At 41.8% G+C, this 18,419-nt stretch overlaps 2 protein-coding genes across 4 annotated transcripts in view; one reads left to right on the top strand and one right to left on the bottom strand.

Annotated features, from left to right (window-relative positions):
* NUFIP2 (nuclear FMR1 interacting protein 2) overlaps positions 1–10,826 on the top strand; it is a 31,668-nt gene extending 20,842 nt beyond the window's left edge. For 2 of the 3 annotated variants that reach the window (XR_009864258.1, XM_062174997.1), the window contains one exon: positions 491–8,942. Coding sequence is in view for 2 of the 3 variants with exons in the window: in XM_062174997.1 (XP_062030981.1) it covers positions 491–543 (53 nt within the window). In the remaining variant the exon portion in view is untranslated. Of the gene's footprint in view, positions 1–490; positions 8,943–10,773 lie in introns of those variants that run through there. The other variant, XM_062174998.1, reaches the window with a different exon arrangement.
* On the bottom strand, positions 10,301–17,248 carry CRYBA1 (crystallin beta A1). Its single transcript, XM_062174999.1, has 6 exons — positions 17,218–17,248; positions 15,185–15,249; positions 14,250–14,368; positions 13,203–13,344; positions 10,824–10,966; positions 10,301–10,448 (listed from the first exon to the last, which is right to left on the bottom strand). The coding sequence occupies exons 1-6, from the start codon at positions 17,246–17,248 to the stop codon at positions 10,301–10,303; spliced, it is 648 nt and encodes a 215-aa protein (XP_062030983.1).
* Positions 17,249–18,419: the final 1,171 nt, after the last annotated feature.

Below are 18,419 nucleotides of genomic sequence, written 5' to 3'. Positions count from 1 at the left end.
CAAATAAATCCAACAAAGAGCTGGATTGGAAGTGGAGCAGCCAGAACTTGAACCGGCGCCCATAAGGAATGCTGGCACCACAGGCAGAGGTCCACAGCACTGGCTCCAAATAAACAAATCTTATTTTAAAAAAATACTTGATTTTTTTCAGTATTGAAGTATTGATGACTGTAAGCCTTTTTTTATCCAACTTTTTTCAAATGCATTAATTTTGTAATTAGGAATAACATAAAAAATCCTTTTAGCTAAGCTAAACATTCGGTAGTCTGTAGGAGTTGAGACCTTTACTGCCTTGAGGACCTTGTTGCTGGAATTCTGTTGGAATCCACTTTTAGGTTGAGAAACTGGGTCATGTGTGTTAATACAAAGTATAAATGACTTTAAATTCTGTTCTCACAAAAAAGGGGTGGTTCAAATGATGATTGTTTGAGACTTGTTTTTGAGACATAGAAGGATTCAAACCTTGTTTTTATTTATTTTAATTCTCCAGATCCCAAAAGGATAATCACTTACAATGAAGCCATGGATAGTCCAGATCAATGAAGGACCTGACTGCCTAATTGTAACCTTTCTGCAGCATTAGAGCCACCGTTCATGGGGGACACAAGGCTTTTATGCTCCTAGATCTTCAACGCAGCAGAGGAACCATAAGTAGAATCACAGGATAATATATACAAATATATATATATACATATATATATATATAGTTATTTAAAAAAGGCAACTGAAAGTAATTAGACTTCTTAAGGAATCAAATTTATTTCAAGAGACTTCACATGGTTATTTAATCTCCGGTACTGAATAGTTCTGTTTTTTTTTTTGTTTTTTTTTTTTTTTTCTTTGTTAGTTTTTGTTTTTAAGTGTGAATGCAAGTGATTAATGAATACAGACTAAACAAGCGTGGTTCTGAAGTTCCTGCTGTCATCAACTTGGGCAACAAATGACCCACTGGAAAGGCAAATCCACTTAAGATCTTTGTATGTTGTTCTGTGACTAAAGTGATACACTAATCACGGGGAACCCAGAATGATTCAACATTTTCCCCTACTCCTCCCTTGATCTTTTGCTTTTACTTTAAGCCCTGCAAGAATGCTGGATAAATGCCTTGAAGTTTGCAGGGTTTTTTGGGGTTTGTTTGTTTTTGTTTTTAGCAGATACGATTTGCATGTCTTGCCAGGAATTAAGCAGCCTCTGTGGGGTGTTGGGGGGGAAATATTTTCTTTCTTTTTTATTTTTTTTTATTTTTATTTTTCTTATGGGGTGGGAAAAAGGGAGGGCATTAAAGTTCTACAGTTCTGGAATAGTTGGTGGGTACATAGTTAACTTGGCTTGATTACATGTTGGACTTACAACAACTGAGGAATCCATGATTGTCATTTATAGAAAAGTTGCAGAACAAGCAATTGGCTTAGATACGGAAAAAAACAATTCCTTTGTCCAAATTTAATGTAATTGTATAACTGGGAGCAAAAATATATTCTGCTTTTCAACTGTAGGTGCTCCAGACTTGCTCTCTGTCACTAACACTAAATGTGCTGTTTTCCTTGTTTTTCATCAGACATACAAGAGAAACTTCTGTATCTTTCTGTAAATTCTTTTAATTTCTCAGCAAAGTCTAAAGGGGGGAGGAAGCCCATGAAAACTAAAACTTCATGTTTTTAGCGAGTGAGGAGGTGATAGAACCCTGCCTGTAGATGGTGTACAAACTAAGCTTATTAGCTTCTAATTATATCTTAATAAATATATTTTATTACTAGAGCAAAATGGGTTTTTTTAAGGAAAATAATGTGAAATTCTCGAAATTATCTTTTGGGCAGAGAAGAGCATTAGCCCTGTCTTACCATCACATTGCCATCCTGTTGCACTGCAGCTTGTGTATAGCATGCTAAAAAAAGTGTGTGTGTGCAGAAACTAAGGGTCCAATTTAAGATTGGGTGATGTTAGTGGCATAATAGCAAGTTCTCTGGCCTGACAGCATCACATCACACACACAGAGAAATTAGTATATCCATGTATGTCAAATACAGAGTAAAGTAGCAGGGCATTTATTTAAAGAGTTATTGTCTTCTAATTAAAGTAGACTGGATCCCCTGGGAGTATTTGGGGGAGAAAGTAACTACTTTTGCTCTACCCCTTTGCTAAAGAAATGTCCAGTTGTGAGTGACTGTAGTATGGATGGGTTTTCTTGTTCTGTTGATTATTTGAGACTTCTAACAAGTAGTTCATGAAAGAAGCTGTTGGACTCAATATAGAATAGAGAAAATATCTTTAGTCTGGATTTCTGCCCTGCTTAGATTTTTTTTTTTAAGAGTATAAGCATGGATTGCCAATTCCACTTGATGTAAACAAAACTTTTTATACATAATATATATATATAATAACTTATTGTATCAGTCCAGGTTCAGAAACTTGTGGTAGGCCAGTTCCAGATAGTTTCATTTCACCTGTAAACTGTATCACTTTTACTGATAATTGTAATTTTCAAATGTATAATATGTTTACAGATGTGCCCTGCATTTAGTCTGCCTTGTTCTTTTGATTTTTGTTGAGTCTCCTGCCTGCTTGCCAAAAGCTAGGATGCTTCAGGCCCGTGTACAATTGAAAGCAGAGGCATCCTTGAGCTTTAAAGCATTGAACAAACTGGAAAATGCAACATACCACATACTGAAGTGAAAAGTCTGTGTTTGTGTTTTTAAATAAAAATTTTTAAAAAGTTTTAAAAAAATATAAGGTTGATTAAAGAAAAAAAAAAAGGCTCCAGTTTGTTTTACAGGTTTTAAAGTTCTGCTGTGTGTTCAATTGCCTTGTGTAACCACTTGTCGCCTTAGGGCCAGATTCCCAACCTCCACCTCCTTTTTTAAAATGTCCATTTTGCTTGCCTGGAATCTTAAGGTTCTTGTGTCTCACAACTCACATGAAACTTTCTGGGTTTGTGACATAACAGAGATTGAATGACTATATATTTAAAAAAAAAAATCCAGCCCGCATCTGAATTGGGCTTTTTAACTTAGAAGCAACACTTAAATACCTTTAAAGCTGTCTTTTCAAATTCCCTTCCATATCCATATCCCTCAGGCCTCCATGTTCAGAGAAGCCAAAAAGAGAATGTATCCCTTCTCTCTTTGTCCAAAGGTTTTGAGAGTCTCACTTCCAAATGAAACAATGCAACATTTCACTTTGATTTCTCCACTGAAATTTCCTTGATTATATGGTTAGAGGTATGCAGTAGTTAGGAATGTCTGTTAACTTTCTGGGAACCCTACTTGCCCCGTCATATTAAGTGTCAGTATTTTCTGGGCATTGGGTTAATGGACTTAATTGCCTAGGTTCAAGCAGGACTTTGGGACAAATCTCCGTTGTGCTGTTTGGTAACACTTTTAACTCTACTTGTCGCAATCTTTCTCCTTAGGTCCTCACACAATTCCTTACAGAGCACTTATTAAAAAATCTTAAGAGTTGATCTGTTTTCTGATTATTTTTGTGTAAGCTTCTAAACAAACTTCAGCTGTGATTAATTTAGCACATTTAAATAACATTGATGTGTTACTGTTTGGTATAATGAATTTTCCTTCAACTCAGAGTATTAGTACTGTAGCATAAACCAAATACAGTCTAGAGGGAATATTTAGCATCCCTCCATTATAAAGACTGAAAAAGGAGTGTGTGTGTATGTATGTATGTATATGTGTGTTGAGTGCTTGTATGTGAGGGAAAGATGGAGATGTTAAAAATTAGTAAATGAATATGTGTAAGATGTTATATTAGTATTCAGAGAATGAAACTTGTATTTATTTTGTGCCATTGGTTTTCATTACACAGAATAAAGTCAGGTGGTTTAAATTCTTAAAAGGATAGTATTTGAAAAATGGCACTAAGAATGAAATCATGACCTATTTTTTTAATAGCTATGAAGATGCTAATTATTGATGAAGATTTGTTTTTAAATTTGTCTTGATTGTAGGCGTCTGTGTCACATACCACTCGTGTAGATGTCTTGAATAATCTCCCTTCCCCACAAAAGACAGGGTGTATTTATCTTTTTATTCACTCCCACTTTGCTGATCTGAAGTTAATTGCATAGTCTTTCCTGTAACCTCCTTAGTAATGAACCTGCACATGAAGTGTATTTACAGAAACTGTAGTAGCCCTTCTTCCTCTACTTTCTAGGAGGGGATCGCCAGTAACTAGATACTATGTTAATGACAGCTTTTTTTTCTTCTTGAAATAAATGGCTGGAGTTTGTCTCCATTTTAGAATTTTGCTGTCCTCTTTAATTAATCTGCTTACATAATCATTACTCAGAACCTGCAAAAATTATATACAGGAAGAAAAGTGCTACATTGTTTTTTCAAATAACAGTTTTTAGTGGAAATATGACAAACCTCAACTATGGAAATTGTCCATAATACAAAATGTGTTTCTTCACAAAATATTATATAGCAGTGGTAGTTTCATACTTGGTTGTTAGGCTTGTTGCTAACCCACATCAGAAGCATCTAATGGTTTATCTTTTGTAATGCTGTAAACTTAGAAACACAAAAAAGCCATTTAGTGTGAAATTGTCCTGTACCAAATGACCACAGGCAAGGAAATCAGAAGAGGACTTCACTCAATTTTAAATTCCACTGAATAAGAAAGGAGTCACTTTTGAAAAGCTTTCTAAAGAGAAACAGGATAAAAGTCCAATTGCAAAGAGTTGTGGATATGGTTATGGCAAATGGGCCATGTCCTCAAATAAAGGATGATCCCTCTTGTATGCTTTGGCTGACTGCACAGAACAAAAATACAGTATAGGGGGCAGATACATAGATGATCAACAGTAGTTTTTATGATCAGGTCTATTGATGTTCTGTCAGTAAAGAATCCCAATTGTAATAGGGCAGTCCTACCCATACATAACTTTGCTGTTTTTGAAGGAAAGAGGGTAGGATTTGTTTATCTCCCTTCCTCCCGGTTAACTTGTTAAAAAGGCATGGGTAGAGGACCAGACTAGAAATGTGAATAGCTTCTCTTAAGTTTGCCAGAAGCACAGGTTAGAATTAGTTCTTAACATTGATATTTTTATTAATGTAATTGGTTGACAGAGCACCAGTATTTTATGGTGAAAATGATGGACTTGTGCTTTGGGTATCTTAAAATATATATTTTTTAAGATCTATTCTGATATGTGAGAACCAGGAACACCCCGGGTTGGTTTAAAGAATGGTAAATCATCGGCTCCACTCAAAAACACTGCTTTACAGGGTTTTAAATTAAATTTCACACCATTTTGCTGCTCAAGAAAGGTCTTAAGTAGTTAAAGGATGCTGGCAATAGTATGAATATAGTTGTCTGTATAACACCCAGGATGGTGTATTGTTTTTACATTGCTGGGAGTGTCAATAGCAATTAAAGGCTAGAAACTATGGAACAGCCATCCTCAAAGGTGTTGGGATTATTGATTCAGGCTTCACTATTCATAGTTTTGTTATGTCCAGAGTTCTAAAGCCATTTTATAATACTGCAGTATCCTTTTTCTATAGCCTTACTAAAATTACAAACTACATTATTAAAGTTAAGAACATTTTCCAGTTCAGTTTCACTTCTGCTGTATATAAAAGTGTACTCTGCAGACCCACAAACCAACTTGAGGTGATTTGTATAGCTTTCCGTACAACCTTTTTTCCTCAGGTGCTAATAAATAAAGGCTCCAAAAATGGATACTGCTCTAGTAACATTTGCTTTGTTAAATGCATATTTCTTTTGGTAGATGTAAAGATTTGGTATTAACAAGATGGTTTTAATATGTAAATATGAATGAATGCCTTTAGTTTTCCTGTTTGTCTATTAGTGTTTTCATTTATGCTTTATAGAGAGGAGGATCCTTTCATGATCTCAAGTACATTTCATTAGGTATGGTTGTGTTTTTAGATTGAAAATGCAACTGTTTTCTGTCTTAGATTAATTCTGCTGCTATGAGAAACTGAAAATCAAGAATGTGATGCACTTTTTACATTTCTATATACCATACATATACATATACCATAGGTTGCTTTGACACCTTTCCTATAGCACAGCCACTAACAAAGATGAATGAATTATATAATTCTCTTTGGGAGGAAATCAGTACAGATAACTAATCCATAGTTGGTATTGGCCAGTGAAGGACAGACAGTAAATTTAAAGAAATAAAAATACTATTAACATTTCACTTTTTGGCCTTAAAATGTTCTACTACTGAAAATATTTTAAGTCTAAGCTTTGTCTATTACTCCATCTCTGCCTCAGAAAGAGGAATTGGGTAGAATGACTTAAAAGGAAGTGTCATTGGTTTGTTGCTGATCTTTTAGGAAGAAAACAGTTGCCTACTGTATAAGCTGGGGACTTCCTTTTTGTATACAGAGGAGAAATAATGCTGTCCTGATCCAGTCAGACTTAGTTTAATCAAATTCATCACAACTCCCAACTAATTCTGCTTCTCTAGTATATTTTTCTTAGCAAAGATAAGTAGAGTAGGAGTGCTGCCTGACGAGGAAAAGTCATTTCTCAAGCACATACTCAAATTTGAAGGAGATGGAACCCAAAATAATGGGGGGGAACACCAAATGAGTTGGAGGAATAAGAGGAAGAGTGTGGTCCAAAGTTATCTGGTTATATTTTGATGTTGCCAATATTGTAAAGCCAAAATTTTAATTTGCTTATTTAATATATTTGTTGGCCAGAGATCTATTTTTATATCAATGTGCCTTGCATGTATATTAAAATTTTTTGGAAAGGCCATGTAGTAATGCCTGAGATAGTTGATGGTTCTTACCACTCACTGACCTTTATGCAGTATGAAATGCTCATTCTATTGCCCAACTGGTGCTCTCTGTTTAAAGTTATAGACCTTGTCAAACTGGAACTGTTTTATAAACTGGGGAAGTGAATTTTTTTGTTGTTTCTTTTTGTTTTTAGTCTGTTAGTGGCTGTTCTGTAGTGGGAAATAGTAAAAGGATTTTTTGCTCTCTTTCCTTCCCCCCTCAGCACCTTCAAGTAATGTGATGACACCATTTCTTGTGTGCTTTGAAAAAGGTATCAGCTTGCTGTCTCCTTTAGTGTTATTTAAAAAAAAAAAAAAGAAAAAAAGGAAAAAAAAAAGTGTTATAAGAAGCATTGTTTGCAAAATCTAGGGAGATAATGAAGTCCACTCTAATCTGGAATTCTGTATGAGCTATGAACCAAGTTACCGGCTTTCCAACTTTAAATTTTTTATTGTTAAAGCACCTTGCTTAGAAAATTTTAAATATTTATGTCTGCAACAACTGTCTCAAAATAATAAACTGTGCAATTCTTGTCATTAAAAAAAAATCTGAACTCTCCCTACTGTGACTTGTTAGTTTCTCTGTATTTTCTGCCAGTGTAAATGTGAAAAGCTTTGCTTGCATTACGTTTTAGAAATGCATTTTGCACACTCGAATTTTGCTGAAGCTCCATGAAAAGGTTAGCTCTAAGTAGATGAATAAAGCTATGCACATGTTTTGAAAGTTTTAATTTGTGTGTCATTACCAAAAGTGACTTATCTGTCCTTATCTTGCTGTTAGCTTTACCATCTTTGGAAACATGACTCAAAGTCACAGTTCTGAGATAGCTCATCACTGGAACTAGAAGAGAGCTTAACTGGCACCTATTTTAATAAAGTTCAGTTTAAATGAGAACTTGACTTGTATCTATTTAAGGGCTTTTCTTGAAACAGGGCTGTTTGATCAGCTTTACAAACCATTGGATGCTCTTCCTCAGTGAAATTTGTGTTTGATGAAATAGGAAATAGTTTGAACTGAAACGAAGGAAGGACCTTTGCCACACAGAACTCTGAATTTTGTCTTAATCCTAGGATAGCATTTTTATCTTTATTGCTTTATCATAAACTTAGCATACTGAATGATTGCTTTGAGGTTAAAATCATTTATTTAAAAATCAAAGCACAGGTTTTGAAGATAGTGTGTACCTTTATAAAAACTACCCATGCTGACTAGAACAAGTTTGGACATTGGGCACATTTGCTTCAATTGCTGCAGCCTGCATGTACTAAACCGCTTTATTTCACATGTATGTGTAACTTGATTGTGTAGATGTACTGGCAGGTTTTGCCAATTTTTTTAAAGATTTTTTAAGCTATCTTTTCATGACCTTTGTAGGATAATTTTTAAGTAGAAGATACTACTCATGACATTTCCCCATGCTCCTACATATAATAAATTTTCCATTTTATACTTTTCGTATGTATAGAAAAGGGTTGCTTCTCTGTCATCAAGTGTGCTCCTGATGTATATTGTTGACTTTGAAAACACAGCAAAGCTCTTTCTGTATCTCTGTTGATAGTGGCAGTTAAAAACTCAGTCTGCTAGTCAAGACTTGAAAGATGGTCCATTACCCATTTTAAGCAGGAGTGTAGCAAGCATCATCTTAGCGTTTGACTGTGCTTGAACATCTGTCAGTAGTTCACTTACATTCAGTCTTAGAACATAACATGTTGGAGGAGCAAAGTAATTTCTGTGTCTTGTGCACATAGGGATTTAGTCAAGTTACCTCTTAATTTAGGGGGAAGGATAATTAGTGGACTACAGTTATGTTAGAGGATGTTTTCCCTTCCCTTTCCAAAAAGTGTAAATGTTTGTTTTGCCCAGTTTAAAAAAAAAAAAAAATAGGTCTTTTTTAGATGTAAGAACAATGGCCAGGAATTTACCCTTTTGTTCAATGCTTAGGTCTTTGCTATAGCTTTTTCTGATGTCATGGATTCTGAGGAAGTGTCAGTTACATGATGATCTTCCTTAATTGATGTCTTCATGTTCAGTGTTTTAAAAATATAAATTAAAACAGTACCCAGATTTAATTATTTTATCAGGAAAAAAAAACCTTGAGAAATTTGTAGCTCAAATTAAGAAACAATAAGTGTACATTGTTGAATAAAAAGTTTTAAAGTTTCTGAGGTGTTTGTGTTACTATCTGTTGTGTGCTCTGTTAGAAAAATTGCCAAAATTCGGCCGGCGCCGTGGCTCAACAGGCTAATCCTCCACCTTGCAGCGCCAACACACCAGGTTCTAGTCCCTATCCGGGCGCCGGATTCTGTCCCGGTTGCCCCTCTTCCAGGCCAGCTCTCTGCTGTGGCCAGGGAGTGCAGTGGAGGATGGCCCAAGTGGTTGGGTCCTGCACCCCATGGGAGACCAGGAGAAACACCTGGCTCCTGCCTTTGGAACAGCGCTGTGCGCCGGCCGCAGCGCACCAGCCGCGGCAGCCATTGGAGGGTGAACCCACAGCAAAAGGAAGACCTTTCTCTCTCTCTCTCTCTCTCTCTCTCTCTCTCTCACTCACTGTCCACTCTGCCTGTCAAAAAGTTAAAAAAAAAAAAAATTGCCAAAACCATTGTGACGTTGGTATTGATTATTTTTTCCCCCAAAGGGTCAGGTGTGCAGATGATTTAAGTCTTCAATCTGTAATCCTGTTTTTGTTGGGTTTTTGAAAAGCAGCTGCCCAGACGTGCAGGACATTGACTTACACTCTTTGAGTTGGAATAAGAAACCAAAATTGATTTAAACAATTAAGCTGCCAAGAGTCTGGGTTTATTCAGAGCTTTATGTAGAAGTACATGGCAATATGCATTTGAGAAACTTCATGTTGAAAATCCATGCTAGTTGGCTGGCACCGCGGCTCACTAGGCTAATCCTCCGCCTTGCAGCGCTGGCACACCGGGTTCTAGTCCCGGTCGGGGCGCCGGATTCTGTCCCGGTTGCCCCTCTTCCAGGCCAGCTCTCTGCTGTGGCCAGGGAGTACAGTGGAGGATGGTCCAAGTGCTTGGGCCCTGCACCCCATGGGAGACCAGGAGAAGCTCCTGGCTTCGGATCAGCGCGGTGCACCGGCCGCGGCGGCCATTGGAGGGTGACCCAACGGCAAAGGAAGACCTTTCTCTCTGTCTCTCTCTTTCTCTCACTGTCCACTCTGCCTGTCAAAAAAGAAAAAAAAAAAAAATCCATGCTAGCTAGCCATCAGCATTATTAGCATTAGGGGATGGGGTGAACAGTCACCCCTGTTGAGAGGGTAGTTGTCCATGGTAAGTGACTTGTAAGGACACAAAAGGGAATTGGATGTACCTAAGTGTAATTTGTGTAAAGCATAATTCAGTCCACCAAGTTTTCTGTTTTTTTTTTTTTTTTAAATGACATTTATTGTGGATTTCAGCAGCTAACATTTGGAAGCAATGTCTGGTGAGCAGAACATAAAACTTCATTCTATAGTACTTAGTAAGGTATCATGCTTGAGGAATTCTCTTGGAGCTTTTAATCCACTACTGTTGGATGCGGCGTATCGATTGGATCTGGGAAGTCTGGGCATGAGAACCCCACTCTCTCCAATGTTTATAGTCTCCTCCGTGATGGTCACATTCCAAGATATACTGATAGCCACGATATCCAGGATACTGGTAGCAAACCCAACTAGAAATTGCAAAACATTCATTATTAAAATTAGTGAGGAACTTGTTCAGGATCCCACCTCTTTCCTCAGCCCAATGGTACAGGATGCTCTCTAGGCTTAGTGAACAATAACCATCCTAAACTTGTCAGGCACTATTCATAAGCATATTATGTCTACAACCAGTTAGAAAACAAGCCTTGGTCTTGAAAAAGGGTGTAAATGGTCAACAAACATTTCTGTGGAGGGTGTGCCCAAGGGAGGAAAGCGTAACTGACATCCATACCACTATGATGCCAATGTATGGAAGCTGATAAAGCACAACTTATGATGTGTTAACATTCACAGGGCCTACACCTGAAGTAGACTTCGTGCTTCAACTGTGATTTTGCACTTACGCCCCACATTGTATCTTCATGGAGCCAACTTCGTTGTTGAACCAGCCCATAGCTTGCAAGGAGGGGTAGTCGTCACAGATCTCCCACTGGCGTCCAATGAAGTTTTCTTTCTCAAAGATGGTAATCTTGGACTCCTTATGATTCTGTATTCAAGAAATTGATTTAAAATGTCTAGTACCTGTTGCAGTTACCATATCTTGGTTCTTTATGATAGTTTCCAAAATTGAAACATCCATTTTCTGATACACAAAGGAAGTACATGGTCACTGAATGTGAAAAGATTCAGGCAATACAAAGATAAGGGGGAAAGTTACCCATAATCCTGTTCAATTAAATTTAAATACTGTAACATTTCAAAGGGTCAAACCTGATAGAATACTTTGGAACCGTGTAAGCCTTGACAGAGCCAGCCAAGGGATTACTATTCACTAGTGTGGAAAATGTCACAATAGCCTATATGTGCAGAAGTGGATATGAATATAACAGCATTAGAAAGGTGGAGACTTGGCTGGCGCTGTGGCTCAATAGGCTAATCCTCCGCCTGCGGCGCCGGCACACCGGGTTCTAGTCCCGGTCGGGGCACCGGATTCTGTCCCGGTTGCCCCTCTTCCAGGCCAGCTCTCTGCTGTGGCCCGGGAAGGCAGTGGAAGATGGCCCAAGTCCTTGGGCCCTGCACCCGCATGGGAGACCAGGAGAAGCACCTGGCTCCTGCCTTCGAATCAGCGTGGTGCGCTGGCTGCAGCGCACCGCGGCCATTGGAGGGTGAACCAATGGCAAAGGAAGACCTTTCTGTCTCTCTTTCTCACTGTCCACTCTGCCTGTCAAAAAAAAAAAAAAAAAAAAAAGGTGGAGACTAACGTGTACGAAGTTAAGTGGGCAAAACTGACACCCCTGGTAGAGGAAGGGGAGCAGTTGGCTGGAAAGGGACACCAAGGGAACTTCATGGACAGGATGGACATCATTCAGATATGATTAGTATTGATTGTATTTATACATAATTTTTAAAAACTCAGAATGTACATTTAGGGTCTGCATTTTTAATGCTTGTAATCTGTACCTTAGGAGAGGAAAAAATGTAGTTTAAAAGAAAAGTGAGGGGCAGGCATTTGGTGCAGCAGCTAAAAAGTTGCCATTTGGGATATGAGCATCCCATATGGGAGTGCCTGGTTTGAGTCTTCCTATCTATCTTCCTGCTAACTTGCACCCTGACAGGCAGCAGATGATGGCTCAAATAGTTGGGTCTCTGCCACCCACTTGGGAAATCCAGATTGAGTTTTGAGCACATGGCTTCACCTTTCCTAGCACTGGCTGTTGTGGCGTTTGAGTAAACTAGCATGTAGAAGATGTCTCTTCCCCTCTTTTTAAATAAAATGAAAATAAAATAGTTTAAAAATTGAGGTGGGGAGCAGCAGTTGAGATACTCCCCCTCATTGGAGGTCGGTTTAATTCCTGACTCCATGGCCTGACTCCAGCTTCCTGCAAGTGCACACTCTGGGACATGACAGTGTTGGCTCAGGTAATTGGTTTCCTGCTATTCAGTGGGAGACCTGGATTGGGTTCTCAGGCTCTTGGCTTCACAGCCAGTATGGGCACTTGAGGAGAAAAATCAGTGGATGGGAACTCTCAATGTGGGAGGCATTACTCCCGTTCCATATCTAATCCACTCAATAGAAATTTTTTAAAAGTGAGATGTAATCATTTCCAGACGGGGATGTATTTTTTGGGTTTCGAGCTGTTTAGGTTACCTTTGAATATTGGTAGGACTTTGAACTACGGTGGGATTATCAACAACTAAAACCATGAGAAAAGTGACATAGGCTATAGACTGAAAATTTAGAAAGTTCCAGCCAACCTCACAATATGGAAATCACTTTCAGCATACCCCTGAAAGCCATCCTGCTTCTGGAGTCTTCCAAAGACTAGAAGCATTCCAACATGATGCATTATTGGATGATGTTTAGTATTGGAAACAATGTTATGAACCAATGCAGGTAAGAGATACTGGAAGACTCATTTCTTCAGTCATCCCCACTGACTGAAAAATTACTTAAGCATTTCCCTGCTTCTGCAAATTGAAATTTAATTGGCCAAGGATTTACTTTCTTCTACACATTGCTTTCGCTAGTTTTTGTATAGCACTTTAAATTGGACTCTGGTATCCACTTTCTGCCACCAGTAAGACCCTACTTTCAGCTTAAAGAAAATAACCACCTGGTAGAAAAAAATCATATGGCAGAGAAAGAGGGAGCAGTATTTTTATTTTCTGTTTTTACTTTAATTCTTCCTGCCATGTTCATCATTACCCATAGAAGTAACATAGATGTCACTTTGTCCACACCCCTCTTTCCCCATCCCTCACATAACACTTCAGAGACTCACAGCTGAACAGATGGGGCGGAAGGACATGAGACGCTCAATATGGTAGGCGTTGCTCCCACTCCAGGCATCCCAGCGAGGGTATTCTCCTCTCTCCAGGATAAACTGTTGCCCACAGAAGCTGGTGTGCTCATAACCAATCCAGCTGCCAAAGACAGGTAACGGTGTTTGTTCATGGTGTCCAAAGTCAATATGGTCTCATGGGAAAGGCATCTCCATTTTAGATCATAGTGGGATAAAATATCAAGACGATCCCAAAAGAGCCATACAAAGTAATAAACATCACAAGACATGGTGGGTGAGCTGGCAGTTACACTAGCAGCTTTGTGAATGTATTTGTTTTGGGATTATCCACTAAAAAGAGTCTACTTCATTGGGCTGAGTAATGTGTGTTAGAAAAGTCAATCTTTCTCTCCAAGTCCCCTGTTCTCTATATGGGCTAGTAATTATTGCTTTAGCTCTAGCCAAACCTGTTGGCTTACTCCTAAGAAAGCGAAGGGAAGAATGGGCAACTGATGAATTAATGGTCATTTATTTCCTTGTCACTTTGTGAGTTCCTTCTCTTGCTTCCCCATACCTGTACCTTACTTCAGCTCAGTCTTTCACAAAGTGGGTCTCAATTACTGATGATGTCTTAGCAGGTTACCATTTTAAAGGACCCAAGAGCTTTATTTTGGTGCCACAGTGTCTGCTCTGGGACATGCAGGCCGAGAGTTACTCACTAAGGAGGCTGCAACTTGACAATGTCTTCACCTGTTTTCTTCAGGGGGTTCTAGGGTCTGCTGAGGGAAGCCCAGCTCTGATTACTATCACTGCCCCACCCCATCATATACTTTATTCTTTTAATGCTCTTGTTCCTTCTAGCTTTGGATTACCAACTTATGCAAGTAGTGATTCCTTTTGAAATTAACTTGAGTATGAAGGCCTCTGAGAAGTAGTGATTGGAGTCTTGGGGAACATCCTTCTTTCCCTCTCCCACTTCCCTTACGGGTCAGTATCTGAAGGGACCTGAAATAAGGGGTCTTCAGTTCTGCTGAGATCCATACTCACGCGCCACACTCCACTTTGAGGGACCGGACATTATCAAAACTGCGCTCAGAGACATTTGGGCAGGAGCTGGTGAACTCCATCCTCTTGCCCTGGAAGTTCTCCTGGTCATAGATGGTTATCTGAAAGGGGATTGCATGGGGTGAGAGAGCTAGAACCCAGTACATCAGCAAGAGCAGAGGCCCAGGACAGTGGCTTAACTTGTGTCTCACCCTGTGTTTTCCATCACACCAGGCACGAGATGCTCCCTAATATGGTCTCTTCGAGTAGGCACAGGGTAGGAAGGAGTTTGGATTAACACCACTGTTTGATGGTGTTCAGATGCCCAGGCTGGGCTTGCAATGTGAGGGGACTGGTTTATAACAGGAGTGGTCTGCCAGGGATGATGGCCCAATGGACAGCCCAAGGACTTGTGGACTCATTCCACCAAGCTTATATAAATGTGGCCCAGGCCAGAGGACACTCCCCAAGCTGTGACTTGGGCTCAGAGTTGGCCCAGTGAGGTAGGTAGGAAGAAGAATTGAAAGGCCCGAGTTACCGGCCACTTCAGCCCATGGTTAAAATCACCTCAGGTGGGGAGTCAGGAGACCTGGGGCCTGTGACTTTTTTGGGTTCTGAGAGAAAATCTCCATTTGTGGGCCCTCATTTTCTCCACGGGCATGATTCCTTCTGGACTCTTTCATTTTGACATGATCTTAGCAGTGTGGAGGACAGTGCACTCAGGAAACTGGGTATCACCTCCCATCCCGGAGCCGTCCTTCCTCTGTCCAAACACGGGGCATCCCAAGAGAGCCTGACACTGACAGCATCTGGCCCTTGCGTGGACTCTCCCCTTACAGACTGTGTCTCTTGCTTGGTCACTGTCTCACAGACAAGCACAGCCCCGGTGCCTGCTCTGTTGGACTCTTCCATTTCTCGAGTCATGGGGGTAGGCTTACCTTCCATGGCCCTAGGGATCCCGGCATAGGATTGGTCTGAGCCATCTTGGTGGTTGGAAGGGTTTCTAGAAAACAGAACACACGTCAATGACCTGGCTTCTGGGATGGGGTGAGGTGAGGGAGCATAAGGAGGAAGCAGTAAAAGAGGCTTAAAAAGTCACAGACAGGGCCTGACATTGTGGTCAGCGATTCAGCTGCCATACAAGGGCTGGATCAGATCCCAGATGCTCCACTTCTGATCTAGTTCCCTGCTAATGTGGAAGATGGTCCAAATCCTTGGGCTCTTGCTACCCACATGAGAGACCCGTATGGAGCTCCAGGCTCCCAGCCTCAGCCTGGCTCAGCCCTGGCAGTTGTGGCTGTTTGGGGAATAAACCAGCAAATGGAGGATATCTATGTGTGTGTGTGTGTGTGTGTCTGTAACTCTGCCTTTTAAACAAATAAATAAATATTGAAGAAAGGAAAGCCATAGATGGACTTTGGCTGGGATCCTGGCTGTGCCACCCACTTGCTGAGGCTGTTTTCCCGTGGGTAAAGCTTTTCCCCTCAGTGTTACTAGAAAGACTGGAAACAACAATGCAGGTAAAGCACTGCACGGGCGTTGTGACCTCTTAATAACTGTAGCTCCTGTCCTCTTGCTTACCTCCAGGTGACAGCATTGCTCAGTCTCACCCCAGTAGAAGTATCTTGGCGACCATCTGGTCCAGACCCCTCAGGTAACCTGTCACCCGGCCAGCAGTGCCAGGATCCCCACCCCAGAGGCACTCCTGATTCAAGGGCAGCTGGGCTCTGAGCCCTCTTGGCCTCTCTCTGTCCTGGCTCCCATAGCACCCAAACTGCACTGTGGTAGTGTGTGGCTGCCTCATTCCCTCCCTGCTTCTCCACCTCCTACACCTGCTCAGCCTGGGCCTGGCCTCCTGGGAGGCTCCTGCTTTCTCCACTTGCTTCCGCCCTTAGTCAGTAGCCCTCATCTTGGCACTGATCTGGGTTCCCATTGAGTCTGTTTTGGGTGAGGGTCTCAACAGCAGGACATGGGTTTCCTGGGTGATTGGGGTAGCCAAGACAGAGAAGGGGCCATTGAAAAAGACTTGAGGAAGGAGAAAAGAGGGTGACAATCCTAGTTAATGCTTAGCAGTGGCCCACTCCATGCTAGAGTTCTAAATGCCTGTCGTGCAGTCAGATCAGTACTGTCATGAGCCCCATTTTACAGAGGAGGATACTGAGGCTCCTAGAGGACAGCAGACAATAAAGAGAATAGCATGAGTAAAGGAAGGAAAGCTAGGAGGACGGGGAGAAGGAAGAAAGGATGGGAGGAAGACAGGCAGGTGTGGATCAGGTTTCCTGACTCAGGGCCACTCAGAGCCGTTCCCTTTGCCTGGTGTCAGGCCAAGGATGTGATACACGTGAACTTGGGGACCACTAGGAATTTCTGAATGAGCAGCATTTCCCAGCTCCCGCCCACTGTCCCTCCTCCCTGTACCCAGGAGCCTGCTCATATATTGGGGCTCCATCCCTCCTACCCGACCACTTTTTTTTTTTTTTTTTTTTGACAGGCAGAGTTAGACAGTAAGAGAGAGAGAGAGACAAAGAGAAAGCTCTTCCTTTCCGGTGGTTCACTCTCCAATGGCCGCTACGGCCGGCGCGCTGTGCCGATCTGAAGCCAGGAGCCAGGTGCTTCTCCTGGTCTCCCATGCGGGTGCAGGGCCCAAGGACCTGGGCCATCCTCCACTGCACTCCCGGGCCACAGCAGAGAGCTGGACTGGAAGAGGAGCAACCGGGACTAGAACCCGGGGTGCCGGCACCACAGGCGGAGGATTAGTCTAGTGAGCTGCGGCGCCTGCTAGAGTGGTGGTTATTGCCACACAAGTGACTCCTTTAGGGTGGCAAGAGAAGGCTCCCTTCCCCCAGGGTCCCTGCTCTTTTCCAGCTCCGCTAGGAGGCTCTGACTGCTAGGGAGGAAAGCTGGGCCGTCTCCTGGGCGTGTCTTCAGGGGAAGGAAGGAAGGGCAAAGGCGCCCGCAGGGCCTTACTCACCCAGCTCCTGCTGCACGGTCGGGGTCTCCATCTGGTGCCGCTTCCTCTGCGGCCTCCCTCTTTATAGCTCCGCGGCCAGCAGCCTCTGGCCCTGTCAGCACTCTGCCCTCTCTGTGCCTTTGTTCCCTCTGATCCCCTGAGCTTTGGTGGCTCAGCCTGCTGGGTAGGCGTCCCTTGGGTCTTTGTTCAAAGTGGGGATCCACAAATCCAGAGAGGCCCCTCTGCTGTGGGTCAGGCTGGCTGCTGCAGGCTTCGGCTGCTGTGGTCTGAATCTTAGAGCAGCTGGGAGGTGAGGACAGGGGGTCTCTGCAGTGAATATGCACCCCATACTTGCTCAGGCTCCTCATACCACCCAAGAATTTTCCTAAGAACTCCCTCCGGAGACCCTATGGCATAGCAAACATCAAAATGCACCTCATTCTCCTCCAGGACCTGCTTATCTTGTTGCCTAAAAAATGTGAAAGGACTACAAGTTGAAATGTGTTGGGGACAAAATGGTTCGTGGAGTTCGAGAGAATCTTTATTATAACTCTATGTAACTATGTAAGAGCTGAAGTCTATTACTATGGAGTAGTCCACACAGGTCTCTCTGTAGTTATATTAGTTCATTGTGATTTTGCAGCTTTCTTTCACAAATTTGGAGCCAATGAATTGTTGTGGGAGGGTGTTAATATATTATTTTAGGCCCTTGGAAATCTTGCAGCCCCGAGGTACTGTGTCTGTCATACGCTGAAGGGTAGCATGACTTCTTGAAGTTCAGGGACTTGGTAAAGGTGAGGGAGGGAAGATGCGGCCTCCCTACGGCCTTGCAGGTGCAGATGTGTGACTCAGGTATCACAGCCTCAGCCTCCACGCTAAGAAAGGGCATGCACTCTGCTTTAGGTGTTGGAGGTGCTTCCTTATTTTGCGCTATTTCTTTTTCTTTTTTTATTTCTTTCTTTTTCTTTTTGACAGGCAGAGTTAGTGAGAAAGAGAGACAGAGAGAAAGGCCTTCCTTCCGTTGGTTCATCCCCCAAATGAACTGCTATGGCTAGCGCGCTGCGCCGATCCAAAGCCAGGAGCCAGGTGCTTCCTCCTGGTCTCCCACGCGGGTGCAGGGCCCAAGCACTTGGGCCATCCTCCACTGCCTTCCCGGGCCATAGCAGAGAGCTAGCCTGGAAGAGGGGCAACCGGGACAGAATCCGGCGCCCCAACCGGGACTA

Source organism: Lepus europaeus, chromosome 18 (genome assembly GCF_033115175.1).
Source record: "Lepus europaeus isolate LE1 chromosome 18, mLepTim1.pri, whole genome shotgun sequence".
In the NCBI taxonomy this organism is placed as follows: domain Eukaryota; kingdom Metazoa; phylum Chordata; class Mammalia; order Lagomorpha; family Leporidae; genus Lepus; species Lepus europaeus.
The sequence above is the reverse complement of the archived record's forward strand: the minus strand, read 5'-3'. Positions and strand labels throughout refer to the sequence as shown.